This window comes from Onychostruthus taczanowskii, unplaced genomic scaffold (assembly GCF_017590055.1).
Source record: "Onychostruthus taczanowskii isolate IOZ18803 unplaced genomic scaffold, ASM1759005v1 scaffold5, whole genome shotgun sequence".
Classification (NCBI taxonomy): Eukaryota; Metazoa; Chordata; class Aves; order Passeriformes; family Passeridae; genus Onychostruthus; species Onychostruthus taczanowskii.
Window position 1 is genome coordinate 6,876,993 of NW_024502568.1, and position 23,676 is coordinate 6,900,668.

The following is a 23,676-nucleotide window of genomic DNA, read 5'->3' on the forward strand; positions in this document are numbered from 1 at the left end:
GTTTGCAGATCAGAGCAGATCCTAAGTCTGTAACGTTGGACAATCTGCAGAACTCCATGCCTGTTGCATAAAGGGATTTAACCATGTGGATTATTTAATGGAACTAGTCTTTTAAAATGCTATTTGCATATCTTGGGAGAGAGCGTGGGATCCAATCAGAACTAAGAGTTTCTGTCTGTTTTTGTGAAGGCCATTCAGCAAGATGGAGTTGGATATTGGTATCTGGTATCCACTTTTATTATAAAATATAGTAGAATATCTCAAATTGAAATATCTTGTTGCATGGAACTGCTGGTGAAAAAATAAAATTAGTTTTTTTGTGATAGGTTTTGAAATAAGCATAATTTGGGCTTGACTACTGGGTTTTTATCACCTGTCTTAAATTTAGGCCATATTCTCAAAAACCTGTGCAGTAAGCTGTGGTCTGCAGCCTTTTGGGAATCACAGACTACTTCTGAAGGGTTGTCAGAAGGTAGCTGTGAAGAGCAATCTTATTGGCAGCTGCTGGGAAGTGACTACAGACAATAGACTAAGGACTTTTCAGGGTGAATGAATTAGGAGTTTTCCAATGTCTTTCCATTGTGGGTCTCTTTCCGCTCTTCTTTCGCGTTTCTCCTTCCACACAAACTTCAGAGCGCTCTTAACATCAGTCAAAAGAAGACTCTTGGTGCAGATGCAAATTTTACAGGGTTTCCCCTGAGGCAACCCTTCCTGCTCCTGAATGAGCTCCATGAATAGAGAATGTAACAAATTTGTACTGTACCTCTGGCTTTGAAGTTGGGCTCTTCCTAATAAAATCCTCCAACGCTTCCAGCTCTTTGTGTGAGTGCATGTACTGATATGTAGATTGTGATACAAGGTCGAGCCCTGCCGCGGCCGCCGTGGGCGGGAGCAGGATGCACCACAGCAGCGCCGACACAGAGCGGTGAAACCTGCCACCGAAACTGGATGAATATCTGTGCTGACTAACCTTTGGGGAGCGTTATTGCCGTGGCTGTGTTACTGTTACTGCCGTGGCTGTGTGCTGCAGGTAGCTGGCTTAAAGCTCGTGCTGGATGCTTGTGTAGTTGCGGTGGTTTTGGGATAGGTGTATGGCTTGGATATGTGTTTTTCAACACATATTTAATTAGTCACTGCTGCAGGCTTTTAGTCTGCATCTCTTCCAAGCATACTCCATTTCTCAGCGAGTAAAGATGGTGTGACTGGATCATTAAGCAACATATGAACCAGTGGGTAGTGAACTCTGGGCAGGACTGAGCTCTGCTCCACCAGGCCACCTGGTGCCAATTGCTGTGGCCACCTCTTGGTGGTGTGGTGCTGTAGGTCTCCTGAGAAGTTTGGCCTTTGGAGACAGGATTGCTGGCAGGAGTGAGGGAGAGAGATGTCTGCCTTGCCTGGGGCTGTCCTAGGCAGGACTTGCCATCTGCATCAGACCTGACAAGTATGTTTGAGTAGCCCTAGGGAAAAGCGTGTACCCATGGAATAGTTCCTGTCCCGAAAAGGGCAGTGTAGAGGTTTCTCTTGTGTGTTGTCAGTGTCAGAGTGCCTGTGTCAGCCGTGTTCCAGCATTGATTGTTTGACTTTTAAAGTGGTACTAAGCCCAGTTTGGAAGCAGGTTTTCTTTATGTAGAAGATGCTGGTTGCTTAGCAGTGTTCCCTTCACTGCAAAGCCCACACAGCTGCTCTGACCGCTGACTCACCTCTCACGCTGGTCAGTGCATGAACCTCTCTCACTCCAGAGTCCTCCCAGTCCAGTAATAATTGTGTGTGGCTGCTGCTGGTCACTGCCACTCCTCAAGGGTAAGTGACCATCCTGGCTGGAATTGCTTCCATCCTGGATCCCTGTGGGGCTGAGCACTGGCCAGGACACAGGTGCTGTGCTCTGAACAGAGCCACCTGGATGGGTGTTTCTGGTAGAGACCTCAGCCTCCAGTGTGACCTGATGCCAGTGAAAGGGAACAGGTGAGAAAAGGTTGTCAGAGGAGACTTGTTTTTTTTCCCCCAAGTGTTTCAAACCATTGCTAGATTTTGAAGACAGGTTTTTTCAGGTGTCTGCTAAAGATCAGACTCAGCTCCATCCTGGGGTCTGACACATTTTCCTGTGTTTGCTCACCAATCTGCCTTTTATGCCATGAAGATCCACTTGTCATACGAGGGGGCTGCCTTGTTCTGATGTAGCCTTTGACAATGGACACCTGTGCCACTACTGGGGGTGAGCTGCTCATCCCCTCTGTCCTGCCCCAGTATCCTGGGCTGCATCCTTGACTGACCTGCTGGAGAAACTGTACCTGGTCTCAGTCACCACGATGGCCTTATATGACTTAGGAGGGGGAAGCTGTCCTGCATAAAGTCAGTCATGTCAGACAACTGCTCTGTTTTTTCGCCAGTGGCAGTAGGATCAAGGCAGCACAGCACACCTGTGGAGAGGCCTTTTAATGCACCAAGCTGATGAGCTGTTTTGTACAGACTTGATAAGTTTGGGCAACAGGAGGTGGGCAGAGGATATAAAATAGTGTCTCACTGTCGCTAGGGCTGGATCCATCTGTCCAGCCATGGAGACTGCATATCATGATATACAAACCCTCAGGACAAGTGAAGGAAACACAGCCATGCCCTGCAACCTGCAGATGATTGTGTCAGGGTCTAAACAGACAACAGACATGAGAGGGATTGATGTGTAGAATCATTTGTTCCAGTGAATGGAGTCGTGTGAGTTTGGATTTTCTTGTTTGGAGCAGCTGGGAGTTTTGCTTGAAGACACAGTGTGTTGTAGGCACAAAATGGTTAAACAGCTGCTCAGCTGTGCCATAACTGCTTGTAGTAGGTGTTTTGTGATTGACAAGGCAAACAGCAAAACAGTCCAGCATGTTCCTTCCTTCAGCAGGGAGTTGTCCTGTCTTTGCTCTGACAGAGGTGACGCGAGTGGCAGGAGGATGTGTTCTGCTCTCTGCTGGCACACAGCCTCAATTCCCTGTGCCTTGTAGCAGGAAGGGTGGCTGCAGACTTTGGTGGTTGCTGTGTAGTATAACCTGCCTTAACTTCTGAATTATGTTCTTTTAAGGAAGCCATTCTAATGCTGATGCAGAGGGTACAGTGGTACTTTTTATTTATTCTTGGTTAATGCAAGTAGCGTATTTTTAGAAATTTTGCTGCTAGTTTTACTTAATCAATGTTTTTCTCCTCCACTGTTTGAACTATTTTGTTTCTGTTCAGAAGTATGGATTGGTCTCCTGAAAATGTAATTTCAAAATCTGCTTGGAATAGCATCACTTTTTTTGAAGTATGTGCCTCTGGACTGAATTAAGAGTTTGCAATGCAGATACAGCCATTGCTCTTTTACTAGTACAGTTTTTCAATTTTCTCTGTGTTTTGTGAAAGCTTTAATATGATTTTCCGGAGGTTTTTATGCTTTAACATTAAAAACATTTTTAGCATGTTGAACACATGTACTTTGTCTTCCTATGCTCAAAGCTTTCTGGATTTAACCTAACCTTTTTCCTTTTTTTTTTTTTTTTTTTTTTAAGAGGTAATTTAAATGTTCTAATTTTTGTTTTAAACCAGGTCTTTGTACAACCTCTTCTAGCACCTGGGGAGCCTTACCCACTTATCCTTTTTCTTGAGTGAACTAACTTACATAAGAATTTTTCTGGTTTTTATGCAGGTTGGGAGGACCTGACCCTCTGGACTATGTTAGCATGTACAGAAACCTGGGAAATCCAGCACTGAATGTTCCTGAGCACTGGCACTACGTCAGCTTTGGGTTAAGTGACTTGTATGGAGACAACAGAGTACACGAGTAAGTGTCATTTAGGCTCTGTAGCTGTGTGTTGACTTTTGTGTTGCATTTTGGGGGTGTGTAGGTAAAACCCAGTCCTGCTGCTCATATTATTTGAACAGCTGGTTTTCTGTTGAGAACACCCTAGCCCTGGTCTCAAAAAAGATGACGTATGCCTGTTCTTGCATGTAGAACGCATTCTATGTTCCCCTCTGCAGGCTTTGAATGCAGTGTATTTCCTTTCAGTGTCAAGTTGAGTGGGGTTTTGTTTAAATTTGTTTTAACTTGTTGGGAAATTTTCTTTTAACTGTCTGTTCTTGTTGTGTTTTTCACACTCTGTAATCTGTTATGGTCGTACACTGAAATCCTGACCCCTCCCTGTGCATGTTAAATGCCTTCCTCTGGAAAACTGCTGTAAGGGCATTTTTGCTGTTGCTGGCACAGCAGTGTTACTGTCAGCAGACTGCCACTCCGGTGGCTACAGTATAAAGTGCCAATTTGTGTAACAGAAGCCTAAAACTCTAATTGTTTGACTGTTTTTTCTCCAGTAATTAAATTATTAACTTAGGTTGTTGGTATGAATGGTTCTAGCAGGAACTTTGGATTAGACCAAGCAGGCAGCATGAGCTAACCCTATTCTTGTCTTTCATTAGCTGACCTTACTCCTTAACTCCAGTTAAGTGAGTAGCAGTAGCCAAGCCATCCTGATTTTGGGGCTGTGAACATGGCCTTTTAACCAGCCAGAAATGGCCCAATGTTTCTGCTGTCGCTGTTTACCGAAACTATCTTTGCACTGTCTTATGGTTGCAGGATAAATGTCCTTGATGAATGGTGCAGCAAAGGCTCCAGTTTGTTCACACAAGGTTTCCTCCTTTTGTTTGTCTTGGTTAAGATTCAGCCACCAGGTTTTTTTCCATCAAAGTGCTTTTCTTGCAACAGCAGCTGTTGGGCAGTTTCTTTAACTTTAACCATTCCTCAAGGCAGTTTCTCCTGTTTTTTTTCCTCCTTGTTTTTGTGATTACAGAACTGCTTTTCAGAAAACAGAGTGTTTTCTGGAGTTTATGCAGGACCCTAATGTCACAGAGATCTGCCTGGGACATTTAAGCAACCATTAACAACAAATCCCAATCAATAGTTGCCGGGGCAGAGGAAAAGTAGGGCAAGTGAAAGAAATGAAGCTTAAGGCTTCCTTCCCTCCCAAGAGATCTTAGTGTGAACATGTAGGCATTCACATGGTGCTTTTGTTCATAGATCAGGTGTGTTTCCCTTGTCTCTGTGTGGCTGGAACAGCGTCCCCAGCTCCACAGCACTGTGTCCTTGTGTCACTTGCCCTGAGATGTTCAGCTGTCTGCAGTCTGTCACCTTTAATTTGGCCTCATTCTTGGAGCTACAAAGCTTAATAGTATTTGTCCTGTTGAGTAGATTGGTTCTATCTTGTGACCAAAAGTCTTAATATACAATTATGCATGTGATAGAACTGTCAATACCTACACATCTCCTAAACACTGAAGTTACCAGGTAGTATGTGAGCACTGTAGACTGGATGAGAGAAGATTTTCAAAGGAGCTGAGCACTCACCAACAGTTCTCACTTCCAAGAGCAATTGCTGTTTGCTAAAACTGCTTTGGAAATTTGATGGCTGTTGGAATTGCACGTCACCAACCCAGCCCTGGGTGCACACTGTAGGAATGTGGTGGATTTTCCTATGCACTCAGGAGGTTCTTGTTCTCTGACAGGGAATTTAAAAATGCTTTATTTAAGAAAATATGTCTCTCTTCTTGAAAGGCTTTGGAATTCTGCTGTCCCAGGTGAGGTGTGCTGTAGAATGGTTGGCAGGAGCATGGGGTTGCAGGGCTGTTGTTTAAATCTTTGGTGTATTTCATTTAAAACCAGTGTGGCACTCTGGTCAATTGCCCTGACCTCTGGAGATAGGAAAGGGTTTGTATTTTTTTTGTTTCCCAGCTGTCTACAAAGAGTGCAGAGCTGGATCTGCTTGTGACAGTCAGCAAGGTTCCTACAACAGGGATGTGCTTCTACAGCCTTGCTGTCCTTCCTACTTTAGAAAGGGAAAGATAGGACATTGACAAAGGTCTTGTTAATTGCCTGGTTTGGGTAACGTGTAGCTTACTTCTTGTGGACCTCTCATGGTAATAGAGTAGAGTCTAGGACAATTATAATGCAGTACTAAATGAAAAGGACTTTTTCATTTTTTTGAGTGAACTAACACTGAATTGGAGGCCCTGTATTTTTATTTATAATGGAATAGCAAACAGATGTAGCAAATAATGTGAAAATGTTGACTTTAATTTATATTTTTTAATAAGAACCTGAAAAGTATGAAGTAGAGCTCTCCCGGTGCCTCCTTGTTGACAGATTTATTTTCAGTTAAAGCAGCACTGTTTCCTGCTCTGCTTACGTATCAGCTAGACTCTGCTTACAGAGCCAGTCTGGTTTTAGGAATCTGTAGAAGAAAATTGAAGAAATCTAAGAATTTCAAACAAGGAAACCTTTTTCATTTAAAACCCCTTAGTGTTTCATGGTATAATGGCAACCATGACACCAGCTGTGCTGGGCTGATAGCTCTAAAAATCCTAAATCATGATGTCATGACAGTGTTAGGGAACCACAGGCCTTTCAGTGGGATTTCATGCCAAGCTGCTTGCATGGAAATAAGTCTCTCCAGTTGAGCATGTTGCACAACTTGAGTGGCAGCAGAAATCCTTCCAGGGTGTTTTTGCAAGTTATACACCATTTTTAGCTTTTTCTATCTTCTTTCTAATCAAAACAAATGTGTGACTTCTTGAATCTATTCAGCAGGGTTAAAGTAGGGCCTTTTTTTCAGGCTGTTCTTGCATTCTGAAGAGATTCTGCACTGCAGTGGTGAGTGTGTGCAGCCTGCTGGCAGGAAGCATGTGGCCAGTGCAGTTGTGGAAGAGGAGATGCTGAGTCCTGCACTCTTCTCCACCCCTTGCTGGCAGCCACTGCCCACAGCAATGCCAGCAGCAAGGAATGTGTCCCTGTGTGTCTGCACAAAGCCAGTGCCTCAGCTGGCAGTTGCAGGTTCGTGCTCTGATGCCAGCCATCAGTAAGGTCGAGGGGCAGATCATTCCTGCAGTTTGCAAACATTATGGTGACTTCTTCCTTGGTGGAGAACAGGTGCACAAGGAAGGCAGCATCAGCAGGTGTAGTTGGACTCAGACTCACAGATCATTCCTGCAGTTTACAAACGTTGTGGTGACTTCTTCCTTGGTGGAGAACGGTGCACAAGGAAGGCAGCATCAGCAGGTGTAGTTGGACTCAGACTCCATCAGTGGAATGCCAGCTTCAGCTGAGTGCTGCCTTTGCAGCAACCCTCAGGAATCTCTGACCCAGGAGGCAATGGGCAGAACCTGATGCATAGGAAATTCTACCTGAAGATGAGGAAGAACCTAATTACTGTGTGGGTGACCATGCAATAGAACAGATTGTCAAGAGAGGCTGTGGAGATACTGAAGAACTGTCTGGACAAAATCCTGTGCTCTGGGATTACCCTGCATGAACAGGAAGGTTGGACCGGATGACAGTGGTGCCACAGTGTTTGCCAGCCCCAGATTGTGCTGGCACAGGTTTGCAGAGCTGTTCAGGGACTAAGAAGAAAACTATGTTTTTCCCAGACTGGGTTCTGACTTCAGTTTGCTCTAAGGCCAAGGTATGAATCTCCACTTAACTGTTCTGTAGTTCGAGTGCTCATTTTTTTTCTTAACACTTTAAAGAAGTGCGTGCATGGAAAGTGAAAACCATGATGCTATAGAATTCTTGAACACCTTGAATAGTCTTATTTGTATTAAAATTGCAGGGTTGTAATTCAGAGCTGAAATAGAAAGTAAGGCTTAAATTATGGATAGATTGAGATAAGATTTTTATTTGTGGTCTTCCCACATCCCACAAAGTGACATGCCAACTGTGTTTTGATGTTTACTACATCAGCTTCATACTGACAAGGGTGGTGGGGTTTGGGGTTCTTTGGTTTTGTTTTCTTCCCTGGCCCCTAGCCAGGAGCCGAAGTGCAGTATCCATTTGCATAAAACCAGAGAGATTACAGCTGCCTTCATCTCTATTACAGATGCAGGGTACCACCTGCTGAGACAACAGGTTCCAACTTGCTGTGGTCCTTTTGATTTGTGCTGCTTTCCATTTGGATCAGGAGGGAGCGGTGCATGCCGGGATAATGTGTTGTCTCTGTGGGTGGTGCCTCCCTATTAAAGGTGAGGGTAAGCATGAGCCTTTCAAGATCTTCAGTCCAGCTTGTGTTCTGCTTCCTTGTATAGATCCTCTGAATGACCTTAACTTGTAAAAGGGCAAGGATGCTTGTTAGAGTTGGGAGGAAGAAAAAGGAGCGCAAAAGTGGATCAGGTAACCAATACAAGGCTTGCCGAGGGGTGGATGTTTTCTGGAAGGCTTTTTCTGAGTATAAAAGGAGTTTGAAAAGAGTATTTAGAAAATAGCCTGGAAGTTGGAACGAGTGCTCTCTTTCTTTTGAGTGCATGCTGGCTTCTCCTTTGAACCTGCATGAATGTAGGATGGAGTGGTGCTGACAGCTATCACTTTAGTGGCCTCTTAGTTCTGTAGCCTTTCATAAATTTAAAAGCTCACTGCCCTCAGCTTGCCAGCCTTTAGCCTTAAATTTTGCTCTTTAATGGGTCCCTAAGTGCTTTATGAACCACATGCCTAAAGCACTGCTGAAATATTACACCAAACTCCAAGGTAACTGAATGCTTTTAAAATGGTGGAGAGTGACTCTGCCCCTCTTTGTTTTTATGATAAAATAGAGGGTCTTTTTGTAAATTAGAGAGAGGTGGTAGATCCATATTGCAGATAAGATTTGTGAAGTTCAGCATGTCTACCTTGAGAGATTGCCGGAGGTGGAGCATCGGCCCCAGCTAAAGGAAATTACATGGAAGAGGATATTAGTGAGCATCAGTTTAGGAAAGCAGTACAAGAGGTAGAATTTTAGGAGAGAGAGTCCAAGGTGGGCACCATACTCTGGACTTCCTTTTTCTTTCCAGGTCTTGTTTGCCTATCAAAGACTGACCCCAAATGTAATGCTTATTTTTTCATTTGGTCTTCTGTTTGAGGCAGAGGGGAGAGGGAGAGGCCATAGAATAGGGAGTTCTGTAACAAAAAAAAAAAAAAAAAAAAAAAAAAAAAAAAAAAAAAAAAAGGGTTTTTTTTTCTGAATTTTTCCATTAATTTTTTTTGTTTTCCCGGACCCGGAGCGCCGTAAAAAAAAAAAAAAAAAAAGTGTTTTCTTTCAGTGATAGTTTATTTGAGAATCTGTCAGGGTAAGAAATAGTAGTTTAGCTACACAGTACAATAAAAGCTGTCTCTTAATGGATTTTGTTTGTGATTACATTTTTTTCATACCTACAAAGATATGAGTTAGAATGAGCTTTTCTTAAAATTAAGATACTTTTAACGAGTCTCACCTGTGTGGATTCTCTGGAAATACAAGTGTGCTTCTACGGAAACTGTCTTACTGGGAACACCTGTAGATCATTCTCTTCTGTCTATTTGTTTTTGCATACTTTGCAGAAATATGACATTTTTGGGACAACTCTTGCTCTGAAGGACTGGATTGATTTTGACCAATGAGTTCAGACATTTTAAAGAACCATATGCACAAGTGTGATCATGTAGGGTTCAATTCTTTATTTCCCAGACAAAAAGCTCCAAAGAGTTAAACCAAGCATCATACCTATTTATGTGTCCCACGAGAGTGTCCCTCCGGTGGCTGCCATGCACCAGAACCCTCTAAGGTTTGTGTTTCACTGCTGGAGGCAGACCTCCCCTGAAGCTATGGTCACTGCAGGGAAATCTGATTTTCCCTCCTCCAAGGCACAGTGCACTTGGCTTCCAAATGTCACTTGCTGGAGGTGGTTAGTAGCCTTAATGAAATGGAAGATGTGGGCCACCTACAGAGAGCAGCCCGCTTTGTGCTGCGGTCTGTCTGTGTTTGCATGCAGGGGTTGTGGGACGAGAGCACTCTTGAACTGTGCTAGATTTGGAATGGTTTTTTGAAGCATTGAAGGAAATTCATTTAACATTTACAGCACAGTAGTTGAATTTACAAGAAAGACTGTTTTCAATAAAAAAAAAAAAAAAACACGCTGAAAAAGATTGGAAGAAGGTTTAATGGTGAGCATTGAAGGCAAACACCACTTCCTGTTCGATGGTGTGTTTGCTTCCTGTTAGGATGAGCCTCTTGCTGCCAGGCAGGGGAAGGGGCATAGTGCTCAAACTGGATGATTTTATGGGGTTTTTTTGCCAACAGAACTTCCATATTTATGATCTTGGCACATTGGAGGAGAGTTGATCTGAGACATGTCTTCCTTACTCTGATCTTCCAAGTTGGGTTAGTGCTGAATGATGTGGGAGAGTTTGCAGGCTCTGCTCTCCCAGCAGGTTCAGTCTGACAGGAAGAGAAGTGACTGGGGATCAAAACTGGGTGTTCTAGTGAAAGATTGCTGTATGTGACAAAGATCTGTTCATGATGTTTTAAAAATCAAGAATTAAAAAAACAGCTTTTTTTTTTTTCAGTGAGACATGAAGGTAAAAGTATTTCTGAGTGGTGCAGTCATTCCAGCTGTGAGATCATTGACATTTTTTAATCCATTTGCTGCCTGGAATAGAGATACTAAAAAAATAAAGGTTTGAAGAAATAGATCCAAATGCTATTATTCATACCTAATCCCCTTTGTTTTTTCCTCAATGCATTTTTAGTGTTGGGAACATGCCTTCTTGACTAGTACTAGAATAGTGCATGTTTCTGGATGAGTCAGTGGCTACAATTGGCAACAACAAATTACCACTGATAATAAAATTACCAATTTCATGTGAAATTTGAGCTATTGGTGTTTCTCTCTTCTATGCTCCGTGGTGATGACCTAACTCAGCTGCCTCTCTACTGTCATCTCAATTTTGAATCAAGGCCCAATAGGCAGTGACACCAGGCTAACAAAAGAGGGCTGCAAATCTTGGTGGTCTCCCATTCAGATGGTATTGCCTTCCTTGGACAAAGGGGTGAGTAGGGCTCCTGAGTGCCACTCTGCCTCTCAGGACGGTAAACAAGGAACGGATCACTGGTGGGAGGCATTTTTTCATCACTTGACAAAGCTGGGTAGATGGGATACCACCTGACAAAGGGCTGAGGTTTAAAGGAAGATTTTGCAAGGGCTCTTAAGAACAAAAAGAAAAAAAAATAGGCCAGAAAACTGTTTTTTTCAGGATGTAAACAGGGTGGGCGGAGGTGAAGGGGGACTCTGCCATTCTTGGGGAGGTCTGATTTAAGCTCAGAGGATACAGACAAGGGAAGGAGGGAAGAGTGCACAGATGGCTCATTGTTTTGTCTAGCTCAGCATTCTTGTACTGCCGAAGTGAAGGGCAATTGTTTTAAAATCCTTTTTGCAAAAAGTGCTCTCTGCTTTCCAGCTATCCCTGGTCCCTGAGATGCAAACTGTAAACCAGAGGGACTGGTCTTAAATGCCCATTTGTTTTGGAGGGTCAGTCCAAGGGGCCCTGGGCAGTTGCTGGGCAGCAAGGCATTGCTTCTATAAAGGAATGGGGGGAAAAGAGTACTCCTGGGAAAAATGCACCGCAGCATTTGGGGAGGAGGCGAGAACAAAAGGATGCACACAGAGGGGCTGATGCAGACCAGTGTCTGGCTTGGGGGCCTTTACCAAAGCTATGAATTGTAGCATGAAACTGGCACATACCTTACCTGCAGTGAGGTCTGATGTACAGTATAGTTTTCTTACAGTATTTCACTCATGATTTTGTAGCAAATAATTCATTAGTATAAAGAAATACTGCCATTTCTGTACTGTTATTCTTTCTACTGCTCTAGTTGCACTGGCACAGCTCCTTCCCCTCCTCCCCTGTAAATTGTTGTGGCCTTTCTGGAGCAGGGGCCTTTTTTGGCATAGTCGACAAAAATAAACCATAAAGGCAGCTGTTGTTATGAATAAAGCTCAACAGGGGAATTTTACCAGTAGAACTACAGCAATATAATTATACTGGTAGACTAGTTACAGTAAATTTCCTCATGAAGACAAGCTTTAAGTTGACATTTCCTAGCTAAGTTGAATCCATATGTATAACCTTATTATGCAAAAATAATATGTCTCTGGGCCTTGAATTCCTTTTTTACCCAGAAGAGTACCATTAAGCAGAAAAGCAAAGAATTTAGTGCTCAGAGATAGATGAGGGATTTTCTCTAACAGATTGGTTGTGATGAGTTGTATGCTGACCTCTGTGGTTTTTATTGGGCAGGTTATTCCTCCAAAAGTGGTCAGGAACACAAGGAGAGTGTTCCTGCTTGCTGCACTCAAATGTAAGCAGTACTGAAATATGCTGTAAATTGACAATTCTCTCCCAACTTTGCTCCTGTTTGAAACACAAGCTGAGCCATTTTGCAGTTCCCATAACTGAAGTGGTTTGACTGAGAAGTAAAACTATTTTGCCACTATTAAAATTTTTGGGGGCAAGCCTGGAGCCACTGAAAGGATGGTGAGGGAATGACACTTTCTTTCCTTCTTTGTTTGATTTTTAAGAGGCAAAGGTATATTTTATCCTTTTGGACATTGTCTTACAACAAATGGAATTCACGTAACATTCACAAGCCCTAGAAGTTTCAAGTGCTTCAAAGGAAAGATAGTCTTGCAGGAGAAGCTTAACACTTAAAAGCAGATTAAAAAAAATATCTATGGTAGACTTTTCATTGCAGATGTCTCATGTTTCCCTTTTGGGAATCTTTCACCAGCAGTCCAGTGCTTTCTTTTCCCTGGAATTACAGCTCAAGCTCCAAGATTTTTCGCTGCCTGGTTAATTGATTAAGATCTCTCATGGTGCTCATCAGTATATTCTTAAGTGTACCCTTTGCAATGAAATGAGGCTATATAACAGCTCACCAGGGAAGGCAGAATTGTCTGGGTTTCTACAGCTGATGAAGTGAAAGATCAGGGATTGAATTTGAGATCCATCAGGATTGGAGAGACATTGATGGGTTTAGGTTGGAAAGGACTGTAAAGATCTAGCTCCAATCCCCACTAGACCAGCTTCCTCAAAGCCCCATCCAGCCTGGCCTGGAACACTTCCAGGAATGGGGCATCCACAGCTCCGCTGGACAGCCCTGTGCCAGCGCCTCACCACCCTCACAGTGAAGAATTTCTTCCTAATACTTAATCTAAACCTACTCTCTGTCAGTTTAAAGGCATGCCCCCTTGTCCTGTCACTTCATGCAGTTGTCAAAAATCTTTCTCCAGCCCTGTGGGCACTGGAAGGTCTCTCTGGAGCCTTGTCTTCTCCAGGCTGAACAGGCCCAGCTCTCTCGGGCCTGTCCCCAGTCCTCTGAGCATCTTCATTGCCATCCTCAGGTCTCGCTGCAACAGATCCATGTTATTTTTAGGATGGGAGTCCCAGAGCTGGATGTAGCAGTCCAGGTGGGATCTCACAAGAGCAGAGTAGAAGAGCAGAACCACTTCCCTCAGCCTGCTGGCCACACCTCTGGTGGTGCAGCTCAGGATGCAGTTGACTTCCTGGGCTGCAGGCGCACCTCGGTTCACATTGAGCGTTTTCCCAGCCAGCAATGCGTGGCTGCCTGTTTGCAGGCTTTTGGAGTTCGGGCTCCTAAAAGTTCCTGAATAACTCTCTTTTATGCCCCGAGTTAATTTATTGCACAGCTGAGAACTTAATTGTACGAGAGTCCTAAAAATGTCCTCATGGATACGCTGAAGTTGCATTTTGTATGATTTTTCTTAAGGTATGTTCTTTAGCCAGCAGAAAAGTAATGGGAGACACCAGTGTTTATATTCTCTGTAACATGCTGGAGTCCTGATCCTCGCCTGAGACCTTTAGGCAATGCTGAAAAATACTAACTGTAGCTGTCAGTGGCTTTGAGGTTTTTTTTCATATTCTTTCCAGCCTCCCGTACTGCTTTTGAAAGGCACTTTTGTTATGCGAATAGGTTCCTCCCGGCAGCTGCAGAACTTTCCACAGTAGGAGCTAGGAAGGAGCCAGCAGACACTGCAAGGAAAGTTGGTGCCCTTTTCCCGGCTGCTAACCAAACACAGCAATACTGCCCTTCCCAGCCATGCTGGCTCAAACTAGCCCTTTGCTAATGTTCTCTTGCCTGGTGAGGTTGCAGCTGAGCCTTTAGGTGAAGTTGTGGAGATGTATTACCATTCTCTGTCTATCAGAGCTAAGGATTCAGATCCAATAGGAAGTGGGATCCCTGTGCAGGTGGAAGTTTGTCTTCTCTAATGCACTGTGTCGTGCAGTGACTGTGTGCTTTGTTGGCAGAATCACCTCCAGCTCAGGCCAAATGAGAGCACTGTTCTTCTGGGCTTTGTAGAATTGAAGGATGAGTAGTTCTGAAGTGCAGCATAAATAGGCAGCTTAAGTAAAATGTTACAGATCTTGATAAGTTTTCTTTTTCATTAGTGCCTTCACTCTTGATCTATGAATGCAATAGTAAATCCTTATTGTACTCCTAGCTTTTCTTTCCAGATCCTTTCAGTGGGCATTAGGATGATGGAAGTCTGCTGCAACTTCCCAGGCTTTTGCAGTGAAACTGTTTGCACTTTCTTTGTCAAGAAGCACAGCCTCATTTGTGGTGCTGGTTGTGGTGGTTCAGAACCTGCTCTCAACACCTTACCTGGGCTGGGACTGATTCTGCTGGCCATGAAGTGGAAAGCCAGAGTAGCTCTGTGGAGAAACGTGTGAGCCCTTGAGCTGAAACACATGTCAGTAGTCTAGTTACTTGATTACACATTTTTAATAAGTTGCTTCATGAAATCATGAAGAGAAACCAGTTTGGTCTTGTCAGTTTAGTTATAACTGTAATGCGAGAGTAAACCATCACCTACTGGTACAGGTATAGCTACATCCAGGCACCATGAAATAGAGAAAATAAAATGTAAACTGCCCTCATATGAACATCTTTTGCTGAAGTATGGAGTGACATATCCCATGCAACCTCCTGTTTCGTATTTGGTTGTTTAAGTCATTTCCCGTGTTCTGTATTTGTCCATGCTGTGCAGAATGTGGAGTTAATTTCCCAGCTTTTGTGACCTTGATAGATGGAGCATATAAGCATTTCCTATATGATGAGTGTGTCACATTACTCTTTGAAGCAGGGAACTATCATTATTTACATCTGAGAATCAAATCCCTAAGTAACTTGTTGAGGAGGATGAGAAGTTTGTAGCAGACAGGAGGTTCAAACTTAGGTTACCTGGATGCTGTTTGAGCACTTTCAGAGTATTCTGAAGTTTCCTGTTAACAATGAGGCAGATCCATCCCTTTGGCACCGATAAGGCCTTTGCAGCCTTTTGCCCTTAATCTGCAACCACTGTCCCTACAGGTGTGACCGTATGTTGGCACTCTCCAGAATGAGACAGTAATGCTTCCAAGCCTCTAGAGCTCAAAGGGATTAACCTCCAGCAGCTAAGCATGATCCTGTCCTCCTTCCAGATGCTACTGCTTTCATGGTACAGACAGCAGACCCTCAAAGAAGCAACCCCTAGATTGCCTTAACTTGCAGCTCAGAATGTTTAGGTGACCAGAAGACTAATGGTGGTTTACTTTAACATACTGTTTTGTAGGTGGTTGGGCAGGAGCTGAGTATAGGAACCACTTCTGCCAAAATGAGTTTAACTCGTGTTTGTGAATTATCAGCTATGGGTCCTGCAAGCACAGTTCTGGGTACAGAGTATCAGTAGCAGAAGTTCATACCCGTGTTCTTGGCCATGATGATTTGTAGGATCACTTGGATTGGAAGGGACCTCCAATTTTCCAATTGATGCTTTCTCAGAGGGCTGAGTTCCCTGGATCACATCCCTAGATCCAATTCCAGAGTTTGATCTCTATCTAGTGACACTATAAAGCAGTTATACCTGCAGAATTACGAATAAGGTTTATTTGACTCTGTAGGTTTAGAGGAAAAAACAATTTATCTGTTGTATCAACATTTGTTATTTACAGAGACAGTTTTGTAAAAACGAAATCTAAACTGTGAGTCTCCAGGTTTCAGGGACAAGATTATAACTGGCTGAGTTTTAAAGAAGCCAAATAGTAAAATCTGTGAAATCAGTGTTGTGTGTGTGAGTCTGTACCTGAAACTGTATCTTGTCTCCTCTTCCCCCTCTGCCCTGTAACAGCTCTTCCCTCATTGAATGGTAGCTCGGTGAAACACAATTCTGTTTTCATACTGGCCAGCACAAATCAATTCACAAATTTTTACTCAGCTCCATCTCAGTGTAAGCTTTCTACATGGATCCTACATGAGTATTTCAGAAAGCTGAGAAACTCCTCCAAATAACTGCAGAGTGAGTGCCTCTGCATCTGTTTAGATTTAAATGTTGGAATAAATCTCTAAAAACAATTTAACTTTCTAGAAGTGTTTTCCATTTGGTTGATGGCTTACACATTTGATATGATGTACTGCAAGAGCAAGCTCTAAGCAGCAGCTGCCACAGACTGATATCTCTGAGCCCTGTGTCACTCACTTTCCAACCGTGATTTTACATGAGCAGAAATCTTTGAGCATGTGTTCGTTTTATGTTTACATTTGCCCTGCTTATGTATGAAGTTTTTTCTTAATTCAAGCTACAAAGGAGCCCAGTAAGATTGTGTGTGCAAGTTTGGGGCGGCAGGAGCTCATGGAATTTCCTGCTAAGTACTCTGAAGAGATAACCATCTGACATCCAGATAACCACCCCTTGCTTCTCTCAAACATTTGTATGTGAATGAATATTTTTTTAATGTCAGGAGACCATCCAGGAGAATATGTGAGTAAGCAGGTAGGTTTTGGCTGAAATTACTCTTCTGGATACTTTTAAGCCTTTTATGTGAAGGGATTGCTGTGCCTATTTTCTTATGGAATTGCTTCACAGGAACTTCCCAGCATGCTCTCGGGGTTCTCAGATGAGAGTTTTATACAGTTTGACAGCTGCACTAAAAACAACTGCTTCCTGTTAGGCAAGATGCTGGAAGCACTAGGTAGCGTCTTTTTTTTTTTTTTCTCTTTCTTTTTTCCTTTTTTTTCTTTCTTTTTTTTTTTAATTTTTCCTTAAGCTCTGGAATCTGAGGGCCATTTGCTTATGGTGGGTAGAAATTGCACAATGCACCTGGCACTGGAATTCAGAAGACTGACTGTCCTTAATCTTGTTTAAGGCACATCAGTTCTTGCCTGACGCCCTTCCCAGGAGATAGAGAAGTGTTTAGCTCAGTGGCTGCTGAAGTCTTCTCCTTTGGTTTTGGACAGGAGACCACCCTTTGTGTTGCTTGTTAGTGGGCAGTAAAAGGCAATTCACGTGATTCACGGCTCAGGTGATTCAAGTGATTTTCAGGGGGGACCTATGAAGTCAGTCACTGGGTACCTTGATGCTTTTTGTGACACCAGTCCTCTGTGTTGCTAATAGTACTCTCTTTGCTACCTAACAGAAAAATCTTCTGGGACAGTTATTAGCTCTGCAGCCTTAAAACATTATTGAGGGTTGGACTCTAAGTGCTTTGGTCTGCTCAGGCAGAGTGGTGGATACTGTCTGTCACCTTGGTTTCACCATCTCCTCAAACTTGGAAAAGATCCTGAGAAGCTGATCTGAAGTACTGAAAGCTATGGATTGGCAATTATTCTGTTGAGGATTTTTTGGTGGGTGGGATGGGGATTGTGGGTACAATTAAATTTGGTAGTGACACAAGTAACAGCAGCTTTTTCTGATGTTAGGTTTAGAAATGTAGTGATACTGTATTTCTGCAGCCTTCGAAATGGTGTCAGAGTAGCTCACCAGTAGCAGAACAGGTAACTGTCTTTGTAGAAAATGTGGAAAGATGCAATTAAGGAATTTAAGTAAAAGGCATCTTAAGTGGTTTCACAAAACTAGTGTTGAAGCAGCTGAAAACTGAGTCTGAGACAAGTCATTCCAGAGTGCTGTGACCTTGCTTCCCAGAAGAGAGTCAGTTTATCTCTCTAAAGCTGTTGGGAGTGCAGCTGTGACTCCTGAAAGTGCAGTCATAACTATCCCCAAACAGCCTGAAAGGGCTTTCTTGTTGATCTCAGGCTGAAATAATCATAGTGATTTCCCTATGTAAACTCCCTTTTCCAAGGATTGGTTCACCTAATATATTTATATGCACATACTCTTAAACTCTCAAAAAAATAAACACCTAGTACACTCTGCTCCTTGTACAGAGCTGTGTGGCTTTCAAAAGCAGAATTGCAGAAATACTGCCATTTGCAGTGCAGAGAAGCAAACCTTCCCTTCTTCCTTGCAAAAGTGAGAATGAAAATGCTTTGGCATATAGCTTTGATTTGAACTGAAAAACCTCTGGATTTCAGAGCTGCTTTTAAAGCAAAGGGCTACTTTGGCTTTTGATCCTCTTAAGCTGGGTTATTTGATGTGAAAAACGTCCTGAGTACTCTGCTGCAGAGGGGAGCAGCTTTTCAGTTCTCTGTGTGTGGCTTCAGGAGAGGGCCTGGCAGAGCATGGGGTGGTGGGGGGCTCAGGGGGGCCTGGTTGCACAGCTCTGTAAATAAAGGGGCCTCTATTCTTTGGATTCTTTTGCTGGAACTAAATATCATGATCAGTGAAACTCTTACCTCATTAAAGGAACAAGGCAGCTCCTCCAGCCCATGCGCAGTGCTGCAGTGTGGTTTATTCTGAGCTGATTTGCTGAACAGATAAAGGGAGTTTTAACCTAAGAATGGCATGTAATGTATGACCTTGGCTTTTGAAAGGTTTATTTTTGTTCTTTTGACAAAATAAGGTTTTAATATTAAATATGGGGTTGGATTTGACTTGGCAGATACCAGAGCCTTCTATTACTGCTGTAGTCATAATATAAAACTATCTGATGTGTGCCAGTGAGCATGCAGCAAGCCAAGAATTTCTCCATCAGTGTTTATTTTTCTGAAAACTTACCCAGTTGCTTTGCAGTTGGGGTGGCTAAAAAGGTGATGTGTCCTTGTGTTGGAGGGAGCAAAGTGGTGGTGGGCACAAGACTCTTTATACTTAGCATCTTTAGTTTTGGGGCAAAATAGGGATTCCCCCGCCCCTTCGTGTTTTAGAAGTGTTTAGAAGAAACTTTCACTCAAAACTCCAGGGTTCACCAGAACCAAGGCATAAAACAAACTATGTGAAATATTCAGATCTGTTAGTACAGAAATTTAATGCTGTACTGCAGTTTTCAGTTTGTGTAGCCGGGGCCATGCAGGGATACAAAATACTAATTCTGAGGCTTTCTCCCTGCACATGTTCCATGTCAGATCATCATCTTACAGTAAAGCTGAGGTGCTTTTGGACTGCTGTGCTGCAAGAATTTGACTGAAGAAATGACCTGTAAAGCACTTTAGTGCTGAGATGCTGAACTAAGCTCCAAAGTCCTTTTACTAAATTGGCTGTAGTTTGAATTGGTTACCTTCAAATTTACACCACTACCACCCTACCCCCTAAAAAAACCCAAAAAAACTAAAAAAAAAAAAACCCCACTAAAACCCAAAAACAAACAAACAAACCCCCCCAAAAAAACCCAACAAAAACACCCAACCAACCTAGCCATGACCAGAAAAACCTACATCAAACCTATCATCTCATTCCTCATTTCTCTGGCTCTCAGAGAAACCAGCCCCACATAGTGCCAGAATCTAGTTTCTGTAGATCAAAGGCTGTAGTCAAAGTGTGTTGCCTCTGCAGCTGGCACAGGAGTTGTGTCAGGCTGACCTGCTGGGAATGCTTTCCACTGGAAAGGGAGCAGGTTGGTGCAGGTACAGGTAGCAGAGAACGTGGGGAGGTCTGTGGAAGAGTTCATGGCTTCCATGTGCTTTAGCAAGATTTCTTCCATCTGTGTATTGTTACCCTTCCACCCAGTTTTTTTGTGGAAATGAGGCTTGTTTGGTCTTTTTGTTCTGGAAATATTCTTAGGGTTTTTAGCTTGTTCATTGACTGTACCTGGATTAAGGTGGTTGATTTTCTAGAAATTTTCTGGAAGTTTGGGGGAAATTTGGAACTTACAGGAAGAACCAAAAGTTTCAAAATCTGCAAGCCTGCAAGATGTGGTGAATTTTTTGTCCAGTTTCTTGACATCCTCTTAAGATTGTCTCAACTGCTTAAGCACTTACTCTAAAAGGGAGAGACTGCCATGAGGACCCAGTGTTTCCACATGGAATAGGGAGGAGTATCTCTGTCCTTGTGAGAGATGATAAGCCTTTTGCTCTTTCTTCCATTGGCACGTGTATCTGGAGATCTTGGGTTTCTAACTGGGAAAAATAATTTCCCATGCTATTTGCCTCTCCACTAGCAGACTGATGCATCCTTATCACAAATTTTGAAGCTGGGGCCAGTGTGAGCACCTATAGTAAAAGGGATCTCTGTAAGAGAAGCCAAGCTGTGTAACTTGGCTATTGGATAGTTCTCTGTGATTTTCCTATACCAAGGGTCAGAAGCATACTGGAAGGTTGTAGGTCTGTGCAGCTCCTGAAGCTTATGTCTGCCTCCATTCTCAGGTACATCCCCCAGACCTCATCCAGGAGCTCTGGTCCTGGATTATGGTCCATTGTTTAATGAAATAAATTCCATGGCAACTGTTGAAACTACATTGAACTTACCTTCAAATACAAGACTTTTATTAAGATTAAAAGCAAAATCTTTGGCAGCAATACTGACAAAATTACTATGCTAATTACATTCTAAATATTAATATTTCTTTCTATGAAAGACCTGTCTAAATTAAGCATAAAGTATTTCCAAAGTAATCACGAGTATTCAAAGCCACATATGTCACAATTTCCTCAAAACCAGATTACCAAGCTAAAATTAAACAGATCAAAGACTCTCACTTTATTGACTGTTACCTCAGAACAGCTGCACAATACAGGTGAATTACATTTTTAAATTTTCCCTGTATTTTTACCAACTTGTGACCATTAACTATTCAAAAACATTTTAAGTGGAATCTTTAAATACAAATCCTTTAGATGCAAATAAAATTCTTCTAAGATTTAACTGTTAATTTGAGAATATAAGCATTGTATGCTGCTGCATTTTCTGAGTGTTCTTTGGAAGATACATTTTGAGTCTTTGGGGATTTTTTTTAAATCTTATAAGGGAAGTAGCTTAATGCTTGTTTCCTTACCTTTTTTTTTTTTTTTTTCATTTAGTAGTTCTCTGTTTAAGAGTCACACTACCGTAGGAGCAAATCCATTTAAGTAATGTTGTCTGTCAGCTTTACTGCTTTGTTACTACTGGTGTGTTGTGATCAGCAATGTTCTCCTAAATACAAGTGTTGCTTTAGATTTGATGGATGCTCACCTAAACACTTCTGTTACTCAGTAATTTTCATATGGATCAATGTAAAGCATGTGTGGTCTTCTTTAAACAGTTATTTTTGGGAAGCAGAGATCCAAGAGGTTAAAAAAAAAAGCCCACTGAACTCTAGCTCATTTCATATTAGAAATAAATCTGTGTTGTTTCAGAACATGCTTTGAAAGGAGGAAATTCAATAGGGAGCCATCTTACTTTCCAAAAAATTTAGCTGTGAAACATCAGCTCGAAGGCTTTTTGTTAACTTTGATCTTTCTTAAAACTGACCCATTCATAATGTGTTTCAGTTTCTGGTTTATGCTTTTTCCTGGAATCAGTTCTTGAAAATGATCCACTTTGAAGCATTTTTATTTCTCCCTTTAAGAAATATTTCTTTTTTTTCCTTACTAACTGATATGTGAAACTGATAAAACACTATAGGGATGCTGGTTGTCCAAGGTACAACTTTGTGTTTGTGAGGCTGCCACTGTCCTGTATCAGTCAGTTAGGTAGACCTGTAGTGTGGTTACAGAACACAGGATCCACTGCACATCCAGATTCCACTCCCTGGATGGCTGGTTCTGTGAGGAGAACACTCCTCCTTTTTCCATGGTCCTCATCTTAGATCCTGCTCTGGTTGCAAAAAGTATGTAATGACTTTTTATTTTTCATTGCCTCCAGGTTTACAGGAACAGATGGACCGAGTGGTTTCGGGTTTGAGCTGACATTCCGACTGAAGAGAGAGACGGGGGAGTCGGCACCACCCACCTGGCCAGCAGAGCTGATGCAAGGCTTGGCCAGATACGTCTTCCAGTCAGGTACCACAGGGTTAATGCACAGCCTTGCTTTTTCCTGCTCTGCTTCTGAAGGGCCACATCTGGTACAGGGTGTGACACTTGTCTCATCAGCACTCAGTCACATCTTGGGAATTGTTTTTGTGTGGGAACCCAAAAGAGTGTGTTCCTTCCTCCAGGCCGGCCTGAAGGGACAAAACCAGTTTTTGTAAAGGTTACTGCAAATCCTGAGTATTGAAAATCTGAAGTTACATAAGAGTCAGTAACTATAGGAAGTCTGCCCCCTGCATAGTTGGATTCACAGAATTGCAGAAGCACAGAATGAAATAGGTTGGAAAAGACATTTGAGATCAAGTCCAACCTATGATCTAACATCTCTTCATTAACTAAACTATGGTGCTGAGTGCCATGTCCAGCATCTTCTCTCAGCAAGAAAAACACATTTGCTTATCCTAAATGGCTGAGGAACAGCCGTCTGATGAGGTCTCACTTCTCAGCAGAACTTCCAAAAACATTGGAGCTCCATCACAGGCAAATCCCTTCCAGTGGTCCTGCAGCCAAGCAGTAGCAATGCATATGAACATGGTGTTGTTGAGATGTGAAAATGTAAAAGTCGTAAGGAATGCTAAGGCTGGGAGGGCCAAGGAATTAACAGTTGTGTATCATTACTGCTGGTGGAGAATTGCCAGAAAACTGGGAACCAGGGTACCTACAAATCATCCTCTTGCACTCTTCTTTCATAGTTTCATTTACATCAGTAGAGTGAATGTTTTAGTGCCAGCACATGAAAACCTGTGGAATGGCTGATGGCTAATGTACTTGAAAGGCACTTTCCAGCATCACAAGAACTGAATGAAAATATTTAAAGAACATTTTTTAACCTAATTTGAGGTCCTTTACAGGTAAAGTACCTTCTAAATTGATGATTATTGAATTTGTAGCATTTGGTACCTGCTGAACTAGTTCATAAATTGCTCAGTAACTTCTGATTCTGCTGATGGTTTTCAGTCGGCTGGTTGACTCTCAAAGGGAAAAGGTTTGGGTAAGCACAGGACTGCTCTGCTAACCTCTGTAACAAATCTGAGGAATTGCCAATCTTGTGGGTATTTTTCTGGATATTGGTAGACATAGTTCAGTGCCAGCCCAGATTATTGGTTGTGTTTTTGTAACCCTTGCTGTGTAGCTGTCTTCCACAGTTACCATCCAAAATTTGTCTCACTTCTCTGTCTTGATTTTTACAACTGTTAAGCATCTAAATCTATGAGACTGTCATTATTTTTTACATTGTTTGAGATTCCCATCCTGCCTAACCTGTATTGCACAGCAGCTTTTTGGTACTGAGCATGCAGTGATGAATTCATACTCACATTTTCTATGCAGTGATCGCAGGGTCTGAAGAAAACATCTGAGTCTCAAGTCTCCCTCTTAGATACAAAGTAATGTACGTGTTATGTGTGAAGTTATACTAAATATCTTACGTCCCCTTTGGAACATTTCAAATTTCCTAGTCCAGGCAGCTGCTTGTTGGTCACTGTCTTTTCATGCGTGAGAAGAGGTCTGTGGAGTGAAATGGGATTTGGAAGGGTACTTAAGAGCAAACTTCTTGGTAACTAAGCTGGCAGTCAGGCAGAGACTTCCCTTGTTTGATTCCTGTAAAAATGCAGTCCCATCTTTTTGACCTCAAAGCCAAATAACTGTTTTTAGAATGAAAAGAGTGGCTGTGCCCATGCTTATCAATCTGGCATGAACCACCCTCCAGTGTTATCTTCTGCTT

At 42.5% G+C, this 23,676-nt stretch overlaps 1 protein-coding gene across 2 annotated transcripts in view; it reads left to right on the plus strand.

Moving 5' to 3' along the window:
- Window positions 1-23,676, plus strand: part of SUFU (SUFU negative regulator of hedgehog signaling) — an 83,137-nt gene that overhangs the window by 2,275 nt on the left and 57,186 nt on the right. For both annotated transcript variants that reach the window (XM_041415524.1, XM_041415525.1), the window contains exons 2-3: window positions 3,662-3,796; window positions 21,790-21,926. In XM_041415524.1, the coding sequence (XP_041271458.1) occupies window positions 3,662-3,796; window positions 21,790-21,926 (272 nt within the window). The remainder of the gene's footprint in view (window positions 1-3,661; window positions 3,797-21,789; window positions 21,927-23,676) is intronic.